Source organism: Lates calcarifer, linkage group LG14 (genome assembly GCF_001640805.2).
Source record: "Lates calcarifer isolate ASB-BC8 linkage group LG14, TLL_Latcal_v3, whole genome shotgun sequence".
NCBI lineage: Eukaryota > Metazoa > Chordata > Actinopteri > Centropomidae > Lates > Lates calcarifer.
In genome coordinates, this window is record NC_066846.1 from 13,269,943 (window position 1) to 13,294,098 (window position 24,156).

A 24,156-nucleotide genomic window follows, 5' to 3' on the forward strand; every position below is an offset into this window, starting at 1 on the left:
CTGGTCTGAAGATGAACAAGGCTCAGAGGCAGAGAGAAGGACGGAGGAAACAATGAAGAGAATGAGCAGGAAAACTGATCAGATAATGACTCAATCTGTTGAATTCAAGCATGCGGTCATCAGTGCTGTTAATGTGACTGTAAACCCTGTGATACCTTCATGGAAAATATCACATTAGCTTCAATCTGAGTAATGTGTTTGGGTTGGAAACAGCAAATCCACCCATCATTTAGCTTGTTAGTTAAATAGCTGTGAGTTTTGTGAGTAGGTGCAACTAAAACCACAATTATATGTGACACAATTAAACTAAAAAAAGTGAGAACGTAAGAGGAGTGAGAACCCAGAAAACTCAGAGGCAACAGGTGGTTTTTCCAAGGCCTCATATTCAATGCATGTCAGTCCACTAAAACAGACTGAAGACTGAGGTTTTATCTCATTAAAAATGTGCTAATTTCCCAGAAACACTGGGTAAAGCCAGGTTCAATATTGTTCTAAATTTCAATTTGTTGACATATTAGATTCAACAGTCAATAAAATGATCAATCTTTGCCATTTTTTAGGTATAAAATGTTCTATAAATCAGGCTATAAATGACATACGAGCAAACACTTCTGTATAAACCTTAATAATATAGATAAGAATAATACTGGAAAGTTTGGTGCATGTAAAAGCTGCTGAAGTGGAGATTTGTGGCTCAGTATATGAGAAGAAACTCATTTTGAATAAAGGGCCTTTGAAGATCTGTATTATAATTGAAATGTACAGACGTAAATAGACAAACTGAAGGAAAATAAACAGCTAAACGTGTGTTTTGGATGTTTTCTTCCTACTTATATGAAGGGGACAAAGAGCATGACCTCCTCACATGTTCAGAAACACATTCAAACCCAGGTCCCTGTGTCAAAGTGCAAACAAACAAGGCATCGAAAGGGGTTTGTTGTCTTTTTTTAACAAAAAGTGACCCAGTGGGTGTTTCTGTTTGAAGAGGTGGAGGCAAAAACCACTTCACAATCACATCAATAAAGTCTGCACCCGGACTGGACTTTTCCCTGGAAGTCTGCAGACTCGATGAGCTGTGGGTTTGGATCAACCCTCAACACTCGCAGACTTCCCGGAAACATGCCCGTAGTAGTCTGCGAGTTTGGAAATTCTGGGAAGTCCGGACATTTGGATTCAGCTCAAGGGGACATTACGTACTTTCCAAAGACGGGGTCCAGTGTACAGGGGATGTAGTTTTCATGGTCGCTGATGGTCTTTTTCCCCAAGGTGATCTTCACATAGGGGTCGCACTGAAAACACAAAGCGTTCATGTCTTTTTATTTCAGCCTCCTCTGTACAGTAAACTGTTCGATAATAGTAATCTGATACCGTTCTGTACCTTCCCGTTGGTGTCTTTAGGCTGCAGTCCTTGAGCCTGGATGACGTAGACTCGGACCAAACACTCCTCAATGCCGTTGGGAGGAAGTTTTCTGAACTGTCTCGGGGGGGCAGGGGTGGAGGGGTCGTCTGGCAGGGGGTAGATCTTAAACATACCCTGGTTAGTGACGGGGAGGAAGGGTTTGTGGGGTCAGAGTGGACAAGATGCAGTTAAAGGGGTGAGCATCAATAAGGGAAAATCAACATTTTAATTCAGATTAAAAAGTGACGTAAAGTTGAATTTTAGTGAAATAAAGGTCAGTACGAACTCATGTTCTACATAAATACAAAGGCGAACAAATGCAGTGTAACATAACTGAATTTAAAAACTTTACCTTGAACTCTCCCACCACTGATGGATCTTCTCCTTCGTCCTGAGACTTTCCTCTGTACAGTTTGAACGTCTGACAGAAATCAGAGAGACCCTCAAAACCCTCGACCTTCTCCAACTCCTGGTCGTACACCTGAGGAAGAGGAGATTACGTATTTAGATGTGAGGGTATAACGTAGTAAATAGATGGAGGCAAGGGCTGAAAAAGAGGGGGAAAGAAAGATGAAAGGAGAAAGAAGACAGAGACAAAGAAGAAGAAAAGAGAGAGAAAGAAAAGGAAAGAAGAAGAGAGGAAAGAATGCACAACATGCTCATGTTTTTCTATGTTTTTGTCGAATAATTAATTTTTACAACATCATGGTTAACAACTGAAACACACACACACACACACACACACACACACAGCGGTATTTGCTTTATTTTTAACAGTCTTTATCAGGCTGCCAACAGAGCGAACAAAGACACACACACACATTATTCTATATGGCATCATAGCTGAGTATTGGCCAACGTAATTCCACTGGTATTGGATTTAAACTGCAGCCAAAAGCTACTCAACACTATATTACACTCGCACTGCAGGGGCTGGCACAAGACAGTGTGTGTGTGTGTGTGTGTGTGTTCTTGTGTGTTCTTTGTGTGTGTGTGTGCAGCATGTCTAAATGTGTACATAATGTATCTGGGCAGGGGCGTCTATGTGTCAAAAGCACAAAAAGATTCATTTGTTTTCATTAGCGATGTTTGTTTACATCAGACACACACACACACACACACACACACACACTGACACACACACACACACACACACACATTCCCTCATTCTTTCCCTATCATCGAAGTATGACAGCCCTGCGGCGTGTTGCTGAAAAGGCGAACTCTTAAAAAACGCGAGCTGGAAACTGGTTCACAAAACTACTGTGCTATTATGAAGGGGAGGAAGACGGGGAGGAAGAGGGTGAGGGAGGGGGTGAATATATAATATAAATGCTGTTTTATTCCTATGTTAGAAGAAGAAAAATGTTGGACCGTATGAATTCAACCAGTCAAGCACAGGAGGGAATTCCATCCTCAGAAATCGTCAGAAAAGAACTCCAGGAAAACAAAACTTGCTTGAGAATTATCACGTTTTTAAGTTTTCTTCAGTATCACAGTAATGCAGTGGTAGTTGTCTCCACATGCATGGGTTTATTGCAAACAGGAACAGATATTAGGTAATTCGGCATACTTTTAATGTCACCAGTTTAAAAAAAAAATGGGTGGATGGCTCAAGTTTTAGCCCATAGCTTGACCCACGGAATTCATGGTATTATACCTCCTCATAGACTTAATCATACATCCAATTTTATCCCCCCAAAATTAAGTAGATTTAGCCAGAGACTTTGGTTTAAAAGCAATCTCATTATTTGACAACACATAATTTTGCAGTGTTGTTTGAAAAAATAAAAAAGAAACAGAGCTGTCATTCTTTGTATGATGTACAACTGGTGGTTTTTTGAGATACTGGCGTCGAAAGTAATCCATTAAAATGAGTTGAAAGGGGGAGGAGAAAGGTTATGAAAGCAGCAAGATGCTTTCCATCGTCTGTAACGTTTTTTTGTAATTAAAAACCAGAGGGAACAAAGAGGTTAGTTAGGAAAGAGCGATGCGGGAGATGAGGAGAAAAAAAGAGGGAGGAGGAGGAGGAGGAGGAAGAGGATGATGATGAGAGGAATGAAGGGTATATGGTCGAAGATTTTGGGCGTAGTGGGGTGAAAGAGTTGGAAAAGCAAGGGTGAGGAACGGGAGAAAGAGAGGGTGATGAGGGGGGATGATGTAAACGAAAGAGAGGCCTGGAAACAGCAGTTCATTTCAATACTCAAACACCAAACCCAGTACCAAGGGAGAGGGGGAGAAGGTTCAGACAAAGCACTAGTGGTTGTAGGGTTGGTATATGATACGTAGAGGTAATAGGCAAACACCACATCAATTATTAGTGATTTAACTTCTTCTTAAATAGATCTTTCCTCTATTAGACGAGGAGACTGATACCACACAAGCAACCATCAGAATCTACCGAACTTAGCTTAGCACAAAGACTGGAAACAGGGAAATGCATCAATCTGTGTAGAATCTCCATGTAGTTTGGGTTGAAATGGTTGGGTTTGGGCACAAAAACCACTTGGTTAGGGTTCCGGAAAGATCGTGGTTTGTCCAGTTACTCATCTCGAACAGTGCCGCAAAGTTCCTGCCATCCTCACCTCCTCCTAATGAGCCAAAAATTATCTTATAAAAGATCAGTCACTTGTATGAAAAGTTTCATGCGTCAGATTTGATAAGTCAACTGATCTCGTAGCACGCATTAAACATGTAAGACAGACAGAAGAAATGATCAAGCTGTAGCCCAGATTCCGGCCTCTTCTGGTGAGTTGAAACGCCAGATCGGCTGAATCAAACCTAGCGAACAATGGGTTAACAAACTTTCACAGGTTTTTGCAGACTTACATACACTAGATAACAACAGGTGTGGGTTTTCAGACGTGCATCCAATGGTGAAAAGTTTCTCTAATCCAGGAAATAGGAAAGGAGACATTCATAGTTGTACATCAGAGCTATGAGTTTATATGGTTGTAAACTATGATGGTAGTAAAAAGGAAGGATTGTCTTATCTAAAACTAACATCTTTTATTACCTCATGAACTCTATTTTCTTTGCACTCTTAGAGTCTTTTCTTTGCCTTTGAAATAAAGTAATTTAATCAAAGAAAATACTTTTCTGTAAAGGTGAAGCTGAGGTTGAGGAGGTTTAAGAAAGCATGGATGATGCAAATGACAAAATGACAAAGTCTGGAAACACTGGCTCACTGAAGGACAACTAATTCCAATCACCTGGTGGGGGGAGAAGGTGAAAGGGAAGGAGATGAACGAAGTCATAACAAGAATGGAAACAGCAGCGTCTTTGTGACAGAAGCAAAACCAACCAATTCTACTGTCAAGGAGGGAGAGGGGTGAGCCAAGGACAGAGAGACTTTACAGTAGACAGAGAGAGGATATTGAAGAAGACAGTACAAAGAAGGTTAAAAGGGGAGAGGAAGGAATTAGGTGAAACTGAGCAGGTGGAGGCAAGAAATGTGGTGATGTGATGTACCCACCGGCAGCCACACATGGACGTAATTAAGCCACTTTAAAACCCAGAGTGCAAAAAAATAGCTCCTTTTCAAAGTCACAGCTCAGTCAAATCTGAGCCCAGATGATACACATACTTTTAGATTCACTGTGATATGCACTTTCCAAGGATGCAATTTTCTCTGATGTCCATCATGACTAAACGTCCATGAGTCTGCTTAGAAATCATATTTTCTACATCTTGATGCCCAGATCAGGGCAACCTCAACCATTTTTCAAATTTAAATCCGATTCTGGAAAACACAAATACTGATTTTTTTTTCCAATAAAAAGGTGAAAAACATCTGTTGAAATGATTATTATTCACTCCAACCAGAATTAATTCAGTAGCTGTGCACATAATTTACTTACTCAGAAAGTTTATTTAGTGAATTTGGATCAATATACCTTCTCAGACAATTTACTTTTACTTAAGATTATAAGATCATATTAAGTTACTGTCCCTATCATTAGTGGATGAAACTTTAGCCTCACAATTCAGATTGTTCTAATTTCTAATTGGCTTAACTGGTCGTGATATATTTAGCCATTTCCATAGCTCACTTTCTAGTAGACCTCCATGGTGGCAGGAGAGGATGGAAACAGAAACATAAAGGTGACAGAAAAGGAGTCAACAGCAGAGAGCGAGGCTGAGAGAAAAGGTGAGTGTATTAAGAGAGAGAGGGAGGTTTAGCTCGGGTCAGAGCGAGGCTGGAAACTGTGCCTCAGCTGACAGCGGCGACCCAAAGATCGTCAAAGGGCAGAGGGAACAGAGGAGGCAGGAGTGCGATGAGAAAGGAGGTGGCAGCGAAGGGGGTGAGAGGAAGGTAAAGGAGGCTGGAAAAGGTTGGAAACAGTGGCTCATTTCCCTGTGACAGTAGCAGATCTGAGAAAAAGGGTTTGTCAAAGGAAAGAAAAGAGTGGAGTGGGGAGGGGGATAAATAAAAAGGAGGCGTTGGCACAGGAGTAGGTGGAGGGGAGGGGATGAGGAGAGGGTAAAACCGAGGCAAAGCGACGGTGGAACCAGTGGCTCATTGGTCATTTTGCTAGTTTCCATCCAGCTGTCAAGTAAATTCTCAGCAAAGTTTTGAAATGTCGCAAAAACTCAAAAGGCGACTTAGATGTGTTTCCATCGGGCCAGGGTGAAACCATTTTAATAGGCTTCCTGAACAAAAAATACACCCACTAGAAAAATGGAAAGAGCCTTTCAGGGGTCAGCGACTGTTGGGCGAGCTGTTATTGTTCTCTATTGTGCCATTAGCCGCATTTTAATGTTTTCATGTCAAGGAAAAGACAAAGAAATGTACTTTAACGCTGGAGCACGTATGACAAGACCTTTCTGGAACATGTCTGGTGGTTTGAAGGTAATTTTCAAATACTACTTGGCCACATATTTGACTGATGCATCCAAAATTGATCATATGATTTATTAATCTTACACAAACCTAGTAAAAGTAAGGATACATGCAGAAAGCTGAAGGACCAAGTAAAATCTCCATTAAAGAAGAGAAAAGACAGAGTTAAAGCTGCTGCACTGATGTGAAATGGCTTTCAAGGGAGAAGGTCAGAGGTTTAATTTAAGAGTAATAAAAAAAGGCTAAATTCTGACATGATTAGTCATTTGTTTGGGCATCAGACAAGAAGACTGACGTGTGCTCTGAGTCCCGGTGGAAGAAAAGGTCGGCGTTTGGGCCGAGAGAATCGGGATAAGGGTTGAACAGAGCGTGGGCGATGATGGCGGCAGTTGGGGGGGGGGTTGCTCTTGGGACGGTGGCTGAACCGTGGCAGACTCGAGGACCAAAGAGAGAGACGTTGATGACCGCTGACGTGATCGCTCGTTTTTGGACTCGCCGACATCGGTGAGTGTCCCACTGTGGCGTTCCCGAGGAGAATTCACCACGGATGAGTCATTGGAGTTGTTCGGAAAACGGCCGGAATGTCACGGCGCCGGGACTGCGAGGATGGGGCATGAGAAGAAGAAGAAGAGGGAGGTGAAGGAGGAAGAGGAGGAGGAGGAGGAGGAGGATGGTGGGACGGACTGACGGAGGGAACTGGCAGGACGGCAAAAATGTGATTTAAATGGTGAAGTTTGGGGCAACAAGCAAAACATTTTAAGAAAGTGGAACAAAGGGCTGCACTGTCTCCATCTTCTTCATGTTTTCCTCTCTCACACTCTGTCTTTCGTCTTCCTACTTGGTTGATTACCTTCGTTACAATTTCTCATTGTTTCTTAACCTTTCTTTGCTCCAACAGATGCATAAACACAACTTTCAGCCTGGATTTCCATCTGCACACACACACATGCACAAGTACTACAATTTATTTTTACTACTGATATATTATTGTTCATTTCTTTCTAACAACATTATGATGTCACAGTAAAGTTGACCTCTGGCCTTTTGGGTATTAAATGTCATCACTTCATCATTATATCCTATTAGACATTTGTGTTAAGTTTTGTCATTATTAGAAGTAAAAATGTTTGAATTTTTCTTACAGCCAAAAACATGTTTTGTGAGATTACAGTGACCTTGACCTTTGACCACCAAAAGGACCTTAGAGTCCCACTGAATGGTTGTGCCGAAGTTGAAGAAATTTCCTCAAGGCATTACTGAGATGTCATTGCATTCATGAGGTCAGAGACGAACCCAAAAACATAATGCCTCCAGCCACGGCTGTTAGCAGCAGGAGGACTGAAAAATCAATGGATAAGAATAAATATAATAAATGCTAACAAGAATGCCTCAACATGAAGATTTGTTTTTGTCTTTGTGCCATAAACTGCATGGACTGCAAAAGAAAACTAGCAATTAGCATCTAGTAACTTTGAATTTAATAAGATAGTGAAAAGTTTTAATCTGTGTTTTTGACTTGCGCTGCCCATTGATAATCTGGTAAATCTACAGTTCATATCTGCAAGCACTAACTCTGTGTCATCTGGGTTCATGTTAGCACTGCTACTGCTACTAGCTGCTGATTCTTACCAGAATACCATGTCTCATGTTAGCTACCAAGCATGTAGCGTGTAGTGAAGTGCAAAATACATAAAATTTACTGTATATCCAGCTAATATTTGGTGTTTTACCTGATAAATTACTGAAAACACTCACTTATTTTCTGTATAATGACTCCTCAGCTTATTGTGTGAACCAAATCTATCAATCTCAACACACACACATGCATCTAAAAAACACCTCACACCGCATCTCTTACCTTCAGCGTGTCGAAGCCTCTCTCCAGGTAAGTCCCGCACTTGTTTTTCTCTCCGGTCGAGGTGTAGAACTTACTCCACCAGTCCATGAACTCTTCTTCCTGTTGGTCACATATTCAGGAGGTCAGAGGTCGGCAGGTTGTGACAGTGAACTGGAGATATTTAAAAAGCTTAATATGGTGAGATAAGTCTTTAAAAACATTAAAACATTAAGATGTATGTTATCTTCACCACTTCAAATTCTTGTTCTTCTTTAAATGTTTGGATTACTGAAACCCATTAATGACCTTTGACCTTTAAAACCCATGAAAAGCCCTGTAGTGTAGTGCTGTTTGCCTTTGTAGAGCAGCTCAGTGCCGAGCTCAGATTTTTTCCAGTGATTGCATAGCAACATGGAGTTAGCCAACTCACGTCAACACGAGTAAAAGAAAAAAATCTGCCTCTGGTGGCTCTGTGGCATTAAGGTCATGGTATATGGGCATTCTGAGGCAATGGAAAGGGGCAACGTTTGGAACAGGAGCAGGTACAAAGGGAACAAAACCAACATGGACGAAAAAAAGTTACTAAATATATGTGTATGTATAGATGAGGAGAATTCTTCTAAGCTCTTTTCCATCATTTCTCTGCACATAAATGTTCGGCAGGTACCAAACAGATGAGCAGGACAATTCAAGCCTCATTTATGTTGTTCAGTCACATTCTTGGGACTTATTTTTGCCTCCGGGTGCATGATGTGTGTGGTCAGAACTTCTCTACAGGGACTGCAAATACTCTAAAGTGAACTTCAGCTTGTCCAGGGACTCTGGGTCTGACGTTTAACCTCCTTTAGTATCGGCTGATGTAATGCATGTGTGACTCAGATGGTGAGGAAGAGATGGGACAAAGGCAATGTTTTTGCAAGTCACAAGAAAGACTGAAGTCTTGGCTGTGAGGTCAAGACCAAGTCCTAAACTTTGTGCTCTGAGTCCTGATTTCCAGCAGAGCTGGATGTTAATTATAGCTAAAGTCTTTTCGTCTGAATATATACTGATCAGCCACAACATTAAAACCACAGACAGATGAATTGAATAATATTGATCATCTCATTACAATACAATGTTCTGCTGGGAAACCTTGGGTCCTGACATTCATCTGGGCGCTACTTTGACATGTACAACCCACCTAACCATTGTTGAAGACGAAGCACACCCCATATGCCAATGACACTCCCCAATGGCAGGGCCAAAAACTTCTCAGAAATGTCTCTAGGAGCACAACAAAGAGCCCAAGGTGTTGACCTGGCGTTCAAACTCTCCAGATCCCCCAATCTGATTCAGCATCAGTGGGATCGTCTGAAACAAGCCAGATCCATGGAGGCCCCAACCTGCAACCCACAGGACCCAAAGGATTCACTGCCAATGTCCACTAAAGGACACTGGGAAAAGGTGAACCTACACAATGTTTGGCAGGTCCCACAGATGCTGGATCAGATTGGGATCTGGGAAGTTTGGAAGCCAGGAGGACCCTGTTGCCATGGGGGTGGGGGGTAGGGGGCTTGGTCTACAACAATATTTAGGTGGGTGAGACTTGATTCACACACTTAAGTTTTATTCTTTAGATTCTTTTCATTTTGTCATATTAGCGCTACGCTATCAGATTCATGAGCTTAATCAGTAGAAACATTAGTAAAATTTTTTTTTTTTTTTTTCAAATATCATGCACTGCTGCATTATAGGACCTCTTACAGACTTACCCACTGTAACATCTAGCGTCCACGTTAAGAGCAAAAGACAAGTTAGACAGATGTTAAAGGTCATTATATACTGTGCTGTACACTCAGACACACAAATGCTGACACAGTGCATCCACACACACTAAAATAACAGGATTAAACACAGCCTAAGTAGCTTTTCAACACATTTCTTAATAGTTATTCTCATAACACTTTAAGGATTTCATTCCAAAATGAAACATACGCCGTTTAAAAAAAGGAAAAAAATAGAAAAGAAATAAATCCCTGTATTACAAAATGACTGCTGGCATGAAAGTAAAGGCTGTTAAAGTCTTACTATTACAGCAATGAGTCATCCTGAGGCCAGCACTTACTTACAATGTCGTTCTGTTTTGGAGGATAAAATATCTTTGTTTTTGAAATGTTGACTGATGGCTTTTTGTGGCTTGGATACAAGTCACTTTGATTTATAAGATATGATTTTTTAGGGGGGATATATAACATCTTTGAATGAAACCCTGTTATTTGCTTTTATCAAGACTTTTTATTTTCTCAAGTATGAAGCAGTGTCATCCATCAAATTTACTAAAAGTCTGTTCACATTGGCAACGTGGAGCAGTGGTAGCTTTTAAAACACTCTTTTTTTTTATAGGTATTTTCTCACAGAAGCAAAACCTCTGTCTGTCTGAGAGTGTGTGGTGACGGCAGCTCATTGGCCCCGACACAATGAGTAAACTACAAAGATGGGGGAATACCAATGGGACAGATCAAACTACCGGCCTTGGCCCCTTCACACACATACACACAAAAACATACATTTCAGTTCGACCCGTCCCCGCCCTGCAACCTTCAACCCTCTGAGGAACACTCGAGCTTAAAACACACTTGTGACGCATGCACCACTTTTTCCTTTGTGAGTGTGTTTAGGCATAAATGTAGAACAAAAGTGCTCTTATGGCACTGGCTTGGTGTGGAATCCCCTTTCTCCTACTTCCCACAGACTCAGAGACACACACATATACACACAAACTGAGGAGGGAGGGGAGGGAAAACTATGGAATTCCTCATTTTTCCAAAGTGGCAGCATGGCATGGAAAAGGGCAGCACGTGGCGTTTAACTAGGACATGACACACACACACGTATGGCGCTCGGTGTCTGAGGCGTGAAGTGTCTGGTGTGTGTTAATGCGTCCTCCGAGTGCGGCCGGTGCCAAGCATTGATGACAGGGGCGCCAGAAACTGTGTGCGTGCACCCACCAGAGTGTGTCAGGGTGTGTACGCTCCACAAGTCCACGACTCCTGATTCAGACAGATTAAGGCCGTTGGCGCAGCGCTCCAGACTGGGACTTGTATTAAGTATACACTTGAGAGATCGAACGCACACACACACATAAACACACACACACACACACTGGCTGCAGTGGTCTGTTCAGGGTGTCAGTGTGGTTTGTAGCCTATCATTACGCCCTGCAGGGAAAGCCAGGCTAACCAAACCAGACTGGCACTGCCAAGAACGCTGCGAGCAGAATGAGACTGGGTTTCTGAGCTGCTCCATGGAGGCTTTCTTTTCTTTTGGGTGGTGGGAAATCCCTTGCACAGCAGGGTCAGAGGTCAAAGCTCCACAGCTGAATCCTCGAAACCCTCCAGTCCAGACGCAGAACTGTTGGAGCATTCAAGAGCTTTTTGTTGACTGAAGAGAAAGTGTAAATACCAGTGATAATCCCTGACAACTTCCAGGAGTTTAAAGTCCAAGCCATGACACTCCACTTAATCTCACATGAGGAACAGCTATGATCCAGTTCATTGTAAATTTGAGTGGTTTAAACAGCAGAGATGGGACGATTTTACTGAATTTCCATCATAGGGATGATGAGAATACTTTCATTAATTACATTTACTTTGTCCAGGAAAATCAGGACATGAAATTTTCATATCGTCCCATGCCTAGTGGGAACTTTAAGACCATGGACCATCATGAGCCTCCAGCAGCTTTAATGCACTCGGTGAAAACCTGCTGAGGCATTTGATAGGAATAACAACCTGCAGACTATTGGCCCTGTATGGTACATGACTGGCCACCCCTGGATTAAGGGACAATGGGGGCTACGAAGGTTATGAATTGGAGCTGATTTCCACACATCACAACTGGAGGAGACTTTCAGACCATTGTGTCAGACCTCTTCACCTCAATATAAAGACACAGCTTCAGTGTCTTCAGCTTTGGTGCTTTGAGAAAGAATTTCCCGAACCACCTCCGCATCAAGCCAAAAACCTGCACTGATTTTCTTCGACCCCATTCTGTATCTCCAAAATAAACTGGTCAACGTGAAGAATGTGGAAAAACTGGGGTAGATGTTTCAGCAGAGTTGTTGTCATTCCCTCCACTGTGGTTTTGAGGCACAGCACCAAAACTCAAGTAAAATTCTGCGGCATTTTCACATAAATAAATGTCTTCTTTGCTATCACTGATTGACATTACACAGTAGTGACTTAATCTATGTCCAATTCCCAAAAAGCTTTTCCATTTGCTGTGCTACGCTCAAGCTGCCTGCTCATTCTTTTCTTGGAAATTTTTCTGACGTGTAGGAAACGATGCATACCAGATTTCTCGCTATAGTTTGGAACAACCTGAAGAAGAAGTGGGTAGTTAGTATTAGCAGTGATAGATACCATTGCAACATGGAGGGATCACCACTTTAAAGATAAAAAAAATCGCCACCAATGACGCTTCTACAAAAATATTTACGTTGTTTTTTTCTTTGCCAGTAAGGTGATTTGCAGGCAGCATGTTTCGGTTAAAACTGGGCTAAATTTGGGTAAACAGTCAGAGTTTTTTAGGTGTTTAGGTTACATATAGCCATTGTTTCACAAACAAGCCTGGGAGCCTTCATAGACATGTTGACATGGCACTTATACCGTACATAACCTACGGGTGCCCTAACCTAAGTGCTTATTGAATCGTCTAACAGAATCTAAAACCTCCTGTACCAAAACAAATCTGACAAATCTGTTTGCAGAGGTTTGCTTCTTCTTCTGTCACTTTGGTCTGGACAACCAAGTGCAACAAGAGAAATATACCTTCTAGGATGCACTGTCTGAAATATCAACCATCATTCTCTTTCGAAAACTACATCATGTCTCTTTCTCCACAGTGACAGCAGGTTTTTCATCCAGCCTTAGAAAAATGGGTAAAAGAACTTTTAACTTTAGGCATGATTAAAGACATTGTCTTTAAACGTTTGTTTCAAACATACTGAACCCGTAAAAGGGGCGTTTTATCTGCCACCAAACGCAGCTTCTTGTTGTGAGTGAGTGATGGTGTTAATGCTAATGTTGACTATGTAGCAATAGCAAAAACTTTCATATAGCACCTTTAAAGTTGCATTAACTGATATTTTTGGCCATTGGGGAAGCTGAAATCAGTAACTAATTACTAGATAGACCGACATGACATAAATAACCAACCACAGACGTCTGTTTTTATGTGCCATATAGGGATTGTTAACTCACAAGTATCCGATGTGCTAAAGTCTGGCTAACAGTGAACCAATAAAAGCACTGCAGCCATGTCATCCAGACATGCAGGGACACATTTGAATGACATTCTGGGCAGCAAAATATGTGCAGCGTTCAGATTCTGGAGGTGAACAGCAGCTTACATCAGTCTGTGGCTGGAATTAGCAGAACAAGAAAAACAATAATGATTTAGTAAGCTATTTTGACATCTTGTTTCTGGTCACAGTGTCATTATAAGGCCATAAATGTGTGTTTCATAAACCCCAAAAAATGCCACAATGTCCCCTGGCATGAAGCCATTTCAGTTAGTTTCTCTGGTCTGAAAGCAGCCAGGAAGGATTTATGGAACTAGAGGCAAACTACAACATTTTCAGAGTGGGATTTTAACCAATCTTGACTGGTTTTTGGCGAAAAACTGGAATAGTTTTGATGGGAATTAATGATGGAGGAGAGGCACCAGTACAACCACAATTATTGAAGGGGCACAAATTCATATAAAGCACGTCACCAACAGAAAACATAAGACACAAAAGCCGCATTATGTGGAGGCGACTTGACAGCTTTTTCAAATGCAACTAAACTTATGGAAGGAGTGAAAAAACAAGAAAAGACGGAGGTTTGGTCTGATCCGTGACAAATACTGTCATCAAGCCTGGATGCTGCAGATGAAACGTGACACACAATGTTCATTTTCCATCTGAGCGACGCATGATCTCAAATATCTCGAAGGGGGGTCAGTGCCTCCGAGGGTTTGAGGAGCCATGACCCTACTGACAGCCGATCTTCTTAAACTTTTCCAACTCTGAAACTAAATCTGACTGATCCGCCTTGGAAGGCGCAACTGCTGAGCGCACACTCCGCTGCGGTAATCTGGTAATCATCAGACATACGCCCATGACCCGTTTTTTTGGTCGCAACCCAGAGATTAAGAAGCCAGGATTTACAGCACATGAGAGAGCGAGTATTTTTTTTTTCTGGTGCCATGAGATATTAACCCTCCCCTCTTTTTCCTCATTTAAGTCAAACTTTTTCTGATTCTTTTCATTCCCCCTGCTTCATTTTTAGTCACTCTCTCCCTCCTCAACCCTCTCTCATTTATCCCTCCCTCCCTCTGTCAGCCTTCAGTAACTGTCTGCTTACAGAGAGTTGTGGTATAGAGGATCTATAGCAGCTCTGTTGATTTTGGCCCCATCCAGACAAGAAAGCCAAGCCTTTAATTTGACTGGTTTCAATATTGACCCTTAATAAAACAAATATCTTTGTTTGGAGAGAAAGGAATCATCCCCAATTACTGTCGAGCAAGTGGGGAGAGAGCTACTACTGGATGTGTGTTATTTGTGTGCACAGTCTGGTCCAGGTCAAGTTAAGTCGTCAAATTGACCTGGCTTAGATAAATAAAATGGAAGAATGTAACAAGGAGCGTGGTCTCCCGTTCGAATCTGGGATCAGATTTCTTCTGTAACCACAACGGCTCAGTGTGCGTATAAAGTATTTTCCTGAGTCGAGACCAAAAGAGCAAAAAAATGTAAAAGTTTCTTGTTTCATCCAAAAGCAAAAGAACAAATTTGTTCTTCGTCTTTATCTCATTCCTTCCAGATCAACCTTCACCTCTCTGCAGCCAGAGTTATCCATCAGTGTCTTACTTAAAATAAACTTCATCAATAAAAGGACTTTTACTCTAAAATTAGATCTCTGCTACTGTCTGCTGCCTTGCAAGTGAAGCAGGTTCCTATGCTCCTCATAAAAATATGAACTTTTTCCTGACTATTTTTGAATGCCTGCAATACAAATCATAGATATTTGTATTTTTCCTACAGTTCCTTGGTGTCCATTCATTTCTGCTTTCTTGCCAAGAGTTAGACGACAAGACTGATGATGTCTGAATGCGAAATATGAAGCTTCCACCAACAGCTGGTTAGCATATTTGAGGGACCAGGAAATGGTCCCTGTAAAACCACACTTACATAGTCATTTTTAGACTTTCGTTTTTGTACGAGTCAAACAAATGAGATATGATGTGTTAAAGCTTTTGAGGTGGTGGTGGTGGTAGGCAGATCACGGTAAATATGGACAAAGATTTATGCTAAGCTAAGCTAACCTGCTGCAAGTGTTAACTTCATATTTATCATACGGACATCTTGTTTGTTCCAAGGGAAGAGTCTCATTGCTAGTATTTGAGGTTACATTAGCCACCACTACCACAAGACACCCAAATCTGTCAGCAGCTTCCCTTGCATTGTGGGTAATGTAGGCACCAAGTTTTGAGGAAAAATGGATGAAGAACACATTAAATAAAACCTATATCTGTAGTTGTGCTGCATCGATTTTCATACTGTTTTGAAACTGTCCACTTTGAGTCCGACAATATTAAATCAGGTATTCTTTTAAAGGTGCTGCACATACATTTTTGCTACATAGCCAACGTTAGCATTAACAGCTGTTTATGTGTGCTTTTTAAATCATAACTGAGATGTTTTTCATACAAGCTTTTAAATTAATGTATTAAATGTGAGGTTACATAAAAGTATTTATGTTTTAAAAATCCACATTGCTTGTTGCCAGTGTGAACAGATCTGTCTCAACATTTCTCTAATATCATGAGGAAAATGAGGTTATGATGAAGGTGTGGCAAAGAAGAAAGAAAAGTAGAACCATCTATGTAAATTTGATGGTTAAAAAAATCAAGGTTTAACGCAGGCAAATGGAAAAAGTATGTTTGACATTCAGGTTAAGTGTTTGAACATGAATGAAAGAAATGAGTTAAAAGGTGAGTTTGTTACCTACATGAAGGCTGGAGCTAGAGGTTGAAAGGTTAATGATTGCTGAACTGGCTCCATCTGCAAGCTATAAGACACATACACATATAAAAGACATATACACTTCAAGGTTAGCTGGTTAGATCAGCCAATGAAGAACTGTAGTATGTTGTATACAACAGGTAATCAGTCAAAAAGAAGGTGTGTAATGTTAGAAATAAATTCAAAACACACTACATTCTTTAACACTAGCATCATTAGGCATTAGATGCTAATATTACCAGACATATTAGTGACTCAAACACACACAAACATCACCAAACAGCAACAATTAATCAAAAACACGGTGTCCAAAACATGGGAAAACTGAGCTTGTCGCCATTTTTCTTTCCCCGGGAGGTCCCGCGCTCTGTGAGGCGCCGACAGCGGCGCTCCGTTAATGCTAATCAGGCGCGACAAAGCCCCCAATTAGAAAGAAAAAGTGTTTACATGAGGTCACGGAGGAGCTGAGCGCATGGAGGAACAGAAGAAGAAGAAGAAGTAGAGAGGAAGGTCAAGGCAAGGACGCATCCGGAGCGTGAATACAAACAATATGGGTTAAAAAGATCCAAGGGACAAAGCTGGGTCACACTTTCTTTGGGTTGTTTGCTGTAGATACTCAATTTAATATTAGTTGGACTATTAATCAATTTATAATGAAAACCTGTCATCTGCGATACTGAATGTGTTTAACCTCATTCATTAGACTGATGTTCAGTAAACTTTCTTACAAAGAGTTAGATGAAAAGATCAATATCATTCGCATTTTATAAGTCTACAGTCAGTACAATGCTAGCTTAGCTTAGCATTAAGACTGAAAACAGTGGGAGGCAGCTGGCACAGCTCATTTCAAGGGTAAAAATCCAACTAACAGCACTTCCAAAGTGCAAAAACATGTAGTTGTGCTTATACAGAGTTGCCAGGCTAGCTAGTTCCCAACTTTATGCTAAGCTAAGCTAACCATCTTCTGGGTTTTGCTCCATACTTTTGCTTATGTAAAGGATCTGGATACTTCTTTCACCACAACACCACAAACCAACTAAAAGATGGAAGCAGTGGTGTTCCAGAGACTCCTGTGTTCTGATCGGTAAAATTATCAATTTATTTTTCAATGGAGTCTGGTATTGATATACAGTGATGTTTCTGGGTAAACAAAAAGGATCTCACTCCTCTCTGTATGAATTCTAATCCATAATGTTGTCAGACACTATAATAGCAGCCTGTCAGTGGCAAAAACAAGCACTGAACATCCATTGAGGTGGACGATTGACCATTGGCGCTTGCTGATTCCCAGTTCCTAAGATTTTTGTCCCTATCAATGTTTCCACCCAAAGACAGGGGAAAATAAGATGCAGGTGGTCTGTGGACTAGACTGACAGGTGTTTCTGTTCTAATCCTTATCAAAGTTAGGTTTTATTTCTGCATGAAAACAACCAGATAAAACAATGCTGTTTGTTGTTGAGGTTGCTGACCAAATGTTTCTCCCCCTCAAATTAAAATCACTGCATAAAAATGATTAATTGTTCAGCCCTGCTCAGAGTCTGCAAACGTTTTGGGTTGACGAGCGTGCAGAAGTTTTAGCTGTCACCGCAAATGTATTGGACGGTTGCGTCACTGTTATTGTATCCACACACAGAGAGCTGTTTTGATGTCAAAGCACTTTAATTGGATTTGGGGGGGGGGGGGACGTTAATGTCAGGGTGTGTGCATTAATTTCAACACCCCTGCTTGGACTCATCACACACATACTGATGAAAATTAGCTGAGCTCATGCTGCACATTTTTGGACCTTGGATGTCACCAAACATTTAATGCCACCCCCCTCAAACACAACAAGACAATTTAGTTTTTGCATCAGCGCAAGAAAATGGAAAACTCCTGTGTGCATGTCTGTGTGTTTTTGACATAGACTCCTTTTTGGGGATTAATCCCAGTTCACTGGGGGCAGTTTTTCCAATCTGGGACAAAAATCATGTCCCCACTTGGGAAAAAGCTGATTTTGGGGTCAGTGTTCAAGGTTAAGGTTTGGTTAAGTCTGCAGGAAATGAATGCAAGTCGATGTACAGAGTCCTCAAAAGTGTCCAAGATCAGGCTTGTTTTACCACCAAAAAATAGGGAGCCCACTATAAATGTGGGGTCCAACAGCTTCTTGGGTCCCCACAAAGGAGGCATACGAGGATCAGGGTGTACTTTCCATGGGAATTGATGGAAATATATGGGAATAAACAGGAATATATGTAAATTTGCAGAATTAACAGAAATATACAGAATTAATGGGAATAAATGGAAATTAGTAAAATTACAGGTTATCTTAATGGTTGGGGAAAAAGAACATCTTGTGTGTAATGTAAATGTAATTTAAAAAAAACTTTCTACATGTCTGCTTATGACAAAATGTTTATTTTATGTTTGTAAATGATACAGTTTGTATAAATTACCCCAAAATTTCCACTTAATTCCCGTAAATGTCCATATATTCCCATTAATTCCCATGGAAAGTTTCCCACTTATGTCTTTATGTGACGGATATATGTGTGTGAACGTGACATCTAAAGATAAAGAGAAAGAGTTTGACCTTTTAACTTCTTCACTTAAATCAGTGTTTTTGGTTTAAAACGCTGCAGTACAACTTCATTAACGCACACCAGTGATATTTATGTGAACAGGCTGTTGTGGCGCCTGTGGGTTTACGGGATAACAAAAAAAAGGGGGGAGGCATAAAGAAATTAAAACAAAAAGAAAAAAAAAAGACCAGAGAGGATTTAAAGTTGATGGAGGGATCACAGAGGGGATGAGTGGCAGATGAACCACAACAAGGAAAGAAACAGAGGGGAGGATAACACGAGGATGGACTTTAACGAGCCACCACATTAAAACAACTGTCAGCTTGATGCACAGAGGAGGAGAGGAGGAATGAGAAAATGAACTGGGTTGGTAAAAGGGAATTAGAGAAGGGAACAGAGAGAGGGAACGTAAGAAGAGAGAAAATTGATGATGGAGGTGGGGAATGAGGAGAAAGAGGTAGGGGGAGAAACTGAAGATAAATGGTGGAGAAAAACTGAAACAGATTTGGGAATAATAGGAAAAGAGGGATGAACACAGTGAGAAAGGAAGAAGAGATGTAAGGACGAATGGAGAGGAGAGAGGGAAGGATGGAAGGATAGAAAGAGAGATGACAGGAAGGAAGTAAGACAGAAAGGAAGGAGGAGTGAAGGAGGGAAAAGAGGAGGAAGGAAGAAGTGAAAAAGAGAGGGGGAGAGGTATGAAGAAAGGATGTTAAGAAGACAGGAAGAAGGAGTGAAAGAGGAATGCAAAGTTGTGCAAGAGAAGGAACGAGAGGACAGATAAAAGGAAGGGGGGATGAAAAGAAACGAGAGGAAGCAAAGGAAGAAGTGGAGGAACAAGGAAGCAAATCAGTAGAACAAAGGAACGTGAAAGAGAGAGGGAGAGAGGTATGGAGGATGTAAATAAGACAGGAAGAAGTAAAGGTGTGAAAGGGTGGAAAGAAGGAACAAAGAAAGGAGTGAAAGGGGAGTGTGTGAGTAAAGGAAGGAGTGAAAGAGGGATGAGGATGTGTTGTGCTGGGAGAGAAGGATGAAAAGAAAAAGTGAGAAAGGAAGGGAAGAAGGGGAGGAATAAACTAAATGAAAGAGTGGAAAGAGGAGAAGAAGGAAGGAGTGAAAGAGAGAGGGACGGTGGAAGGAGAAAAGGCAGCAAGAGAAGGAAAGGAAAAGAGGAGACAAGGAAGGAGGGGTGGATGAACAAAGATGGAGGAAGAGTCCCAGAGCGATCCTGTGGGAATAATGAGAGAGAGGACGACTAACAGGGAACAGACTCTGTGTGTGTTTGTTTATACACACTAACACACACACACACACACACACACTGTAACACACACACACACAAACCACAGGGTCTGCCTTGTATATCATCGACAGTGGCTGAGAGATGGGGTCAGATTTTCCCCTTCAGTGACCAGGAGGAAGACTTCAGTGAGACAAAGAAGGAGAGGAGGAGGACGATAAAGAGATGAGACAAAAGGTGGAAGAGAAGAAGAGGTAAAAGAGGAGGAAGGGGAAAGAGTAGAAGAGAGGAGGACAGAGGGAGGAAGGGTGAGAGGAGGAGCAGGAGGAGGTGAGGATGCAAGAAGCAAGGACAAGGAGAGAAGAAAGAAAAGGAGACAGGTGAGGGAGGGAAGGTGAGGAGACAAAAAGACAGGAGAAGAAGAAAGAAGAGGAAAAACAAGAGGAGAAAAGAGGGAGAGAGGAGAGGAGAAGAATGGAGAGAGAGGCAAGGGGAGATGAAGAGGAGAAAAGGAGATGAGGGGACGAGGAGGAGAGGAAGAGAGAAGGAGAGAAGGGAGGAGAGGAGTTGAGAGAGGGAAGAGGAAAGGGCAAGGAGAGGAGACAAGGAAGAGGAGATGGAGAGGGGGATGAGGCAGAAGAGGAGGAAAAAAAGGACAGAGAGGTGAACAGAGAGACAAGGAGAGGAGAGGTGAGGAGACAACTGAGGAGAGTAGAGGAGGAAGTGAGGAGAAGAAAAGAAGGAGTGGAGGATGAGGAGGAGAAGCTGCAGGAATCCAGAGCAGGAGCCCTGAATCATTCCCCTCACACAGAGGAGGTCGACAGGAATCACGAGTTTGGAATTCTTTCCTGAGAAATCAGAAGTCCTCCACAGATCCACTGTCTTTGAACGTTACTTCAATGATCTTAAAGGGGCCAATCCAGTGGTTTTCCACGTTGTAGCTCATTAACTTCAAATCCCGGACACTTAAACGTTACTGCAGAACATTTTCCAACGCATGCCACGCTGTCTTTACTGATTTCTGACCAGGCAGCCGTCGGTTTTACATAATTACAGCTCAGAATAAATATCGACTAGGAGAGACGTTTTTTATTTATTTATTTATTTTGCCTTCATTTGTGTTAAAGAAGCAGCTCAGTATTTTAGGAACTGATACTACACTCATGTGAATATGAAGATGCTGCTAACGTAGCTTAGCATAAAGACTGAAACTGTTCTAACAGGGAGAATGGAGCCTCTGTTCAACACCTTTGGCGAGCAGGTACGATCTCCCTCTAACTGAGTGACAGTCAGTGAGTTAAACTGACAAAGTAAAGCCGAACTGTAGAGCAGTTAAAACCCAGTGTTCATCTCTGATATCCAGCCAGGAAACTTTATAATTCTTTAAAATATGAAGAATTCTGAATGGAGTTTGGTGTGTGTTACAGTGGCAGCACTGCACAGACACTAAAAGCACAATAATAAGTTGTTGTTTTTTTGTTATTTTTTAATGGACTTCAGAGCCACAGTTTGATGACAGAGCATTCCTCGGCCTCTCCAGATCCTTTCAGTTGTCTTTGGTGCAAACGTGATTACTTAACAGCTGTGGTCTGTGTGTGAGTATTTATAAGAAAACCTCGTGTCTGCCAAACCAATGAGAGCAAATTATGTTGTCTCCTGATTTTATACAGTCCTCTATTTGCTAATATACACAAAGAAACCATTTAATAAACCACAGCACTGTGTGTCTGTGTCTCAGAGGATGAGAGGTTTACAGACTGCATTTTCTTGGTCGACCATTTTAACGTAATGCTCTTCGAGGTCAGACGGCAGAAATCTTTGGTTGACGTGTTCGCAAAACAGGTTTAATAATCAGACCGAGGACCAGATTTAAATCTAAAGGAATAAAATACTCTACCAGCTTGATGAGATTATCCTTCTAAGTGTAGTACATCTTGCAAGCAGCCATGTTGTTGTGGCGTCTGCAGAGTTTAGCTTCAGCTAACCCTGAAGTTGGGTTTTGGATTATTCCAGAAAATAAACTGTGATAAAGAAAAGTTTATGATGTTAAAGCAAGATAATCTTCACAGATGAACACCACTGTTCTGATGTTTGAAGCCTAAATCCAATCTCCAGAAGTAAGAAGCTAATGTTAGGCTATAAACCAACTACACCACGGTCACATGACGTCAACGTCTCCACCACTAAGCTTCCAACTGGTCATTTCATTTAGCTCTGAGCTCTTCTACAAAAGCCTTTCTTCTTAGAAAGTTAGTGAGAGTTTGAAAGAGCGTGAGTAGAAACACAACGAGGCTGTAAAGGTGGACTGGTGAGTAGATGGGTTTTCATGTTAACGTCCCCGACAACCTCTGTAGTCTCATTTAGACACTCGTTAGCAACCGCCTTTTTTAAGACACGGTAAAAGCTTCAAACATCAGGAGTGGGGGATTTACTGACCCATTTTATGTCGGAGAATAAAACCTGAAAATGTCTTGAGTTTGTGTTAAAACCACAGACCTTATTTCATTATTACATTTAAATGAAAACACCATTGACTTTGTGACAAGGAAACAGGAAGTGCTAACATGCTAACATGCTAACTTCCTGGTTTTAGGACTCATTCCTGCAGCACTCTCAAACAGAGTCTAATACTTCTTGTATGCCTGCATTTTAATGTGTGTGTTCATGATAAAATGCAAGTTGTGTGAGTGAAACCAGAGAAATTTCAGCGGGGGATTAGGGTTGATTTTAAAATAGTTTCCATGTTGCTACTTTACCAGAGAAAGAAAGAGAGAAACTGGAGAGAGGAGAAGAGAACACAAAGTTTTTAAACTCGGAGAAAAGAGACAGAAAGAAAATGTTAATGATTGGTGACGAGCGCGAGTCTCGTGGTCGCCGCGGCAGCCACCGACCACAGAGACGGTTGCCATGTCATCATGTCAGAACATGTTTATTTATGCTGCTGTACCACTGAAAACACACACACACACACACACACATTAAGACTCCCCTTTTAATCAGTCCCCATAACTGTATAAATGCCATAACACACACATACACATACAGATGTTCCCTGTGGAAAGATGAGTGTTTCATGCTTGCCCTTTACACGCCCGAAAAACCTCACATTCACACACGTACCCAGATAAACACATTAACAAAAATGTCATGACACACACACACACACACACACATTCCTCACACATGCATTAGGAAAATCACTGGATCACTGGTTATTAAGCTGCTTTCAGTAGTTTCAGCTGTAATTAGGAGCAACTGGAGAAGAAAAGTTCAGCTGAAGTTTAAACATTTCTGCAACGAAACCGACGCGTGCTGCGGCATCTCTCTGTGATTTCTGCAGCTGCTTCTATTGATTATTAATAAGTATTGGTTATACATTGGTTCAGGTACTGTTAACAGCTGACTCAAGGTCAGTGTGGACAACTACAGAGGCCTATATGTGGTGATTTTAGTGATTCCTCCATTAAGTTGAATTGTTTGCTGTCTTTCACAGGTTTTTTTTTATTGTTTGGACAAAGGTTGTTTCTCTTCTCTCTTCTCTCTTACTTGAAACTGTAAGAAAGTAGTCGGCTGAAAATGTTTTAATGTCCAGCAAACTGGAGCTTACAGAAAACCATTTTCAACCATTTTCACAAGTGGGATTCAAGTCAGTGACGATCTTTCGTTTCGGGTGATTTCACTTACTGACAAGATGGTTTTACCTGGTCAGGTACCAGCGGCTCCTCGTCATCGATGTCAATGAAAACCTCTCCAGAAATTAAGTGGGGAGTCTCACCTACAAACACAAACACATATCAGAAAGACTCTAATAAGACATTAATAATCTGTTATCTCTTTGCTGCACATGTTCACGTCGTCTTACGTCTCCAACCGTCCTCCTCCTCCTCCACCGCCACTCGTTCCTCCTCCGGGCTGCACCGGTATTCCTCCAGAGACCGGATGGTGCACTGACCGACCACCGGCTTCCTCCCGAACTGACGGTTGTCGATGACTTTGACGACGATTGGCGGCATGTACAGCTCCTCACAGGGAAGTCTCTGTGGAGAGACGGAAAGAATGAAAAAGAGATTAAAAAGGAGAAAAGCAACTGCACCTCACTCTAATTGGTTATGCCACCTGCCTGCCTGATGTTGATTGGCTATGGCTGCTGACTGTCTGAAGTTGATTGGTCATGCCTTGGTGACCGTCCAATCAGGGCATCATTACACCTTCGCTGATCTCCCACGCAAAGG

At 41.6% G+C, this 24,156-nt stretch overlaps 1 protein-coding gene across 12 annotated transcripts in view; it reads right to left on the reverse strand.

Moving 5' to 3' along the window:
- Window positions 1-24,156, reverse strand: part of dysf (dysferlin, limb girdle muscular dystrophy 2B (autosomal recessive)) — a 71,498-nt gene that overhangs the window by 14,049 nt on the left and 33,293 nt on the right. For 8 of the 12 annotated variants that reach the window (XM_051075427.1, XM_051075432.1, XM_051075429.1 and 5 more), the window contains 7 exons: window positions 23,787-23,961; window positions 23,626-23,699; window positions 16,110-16,169; window positions 8,101-8,199; window positions 1,752-1,880; window positions 1,379-1,534; window positions 1,198-1,289 (listed from right to left, as the gene is read on the reverse strand). In XM_051075427.1, the coding sequence (XP_050931384.1) occupies window positions 1,198-1,289; window positions 1,379-1,534; window positions 1,752-1,880; window positions 8,101-8,199; window positions 16,110-16,169; window positions 23,626-23,699; window positions 23,787-23,961 (785 nt within the window). The remainder of the gene's footprint in view (window positions 1-1,197; window positions 1,290-1,378; window positions 1,535-1,751; window positions 1,881-8,100; window positions 8,200-16,109; window positions 16,170-23,625; window positions 23,700-23,786; window positions 23,962-24,156) is intronic. The other 4 variants (XM_051075434.1, XM_018704783.2, XM_051075435.1 and 1 more) reach the window with 1 other exon arrangement.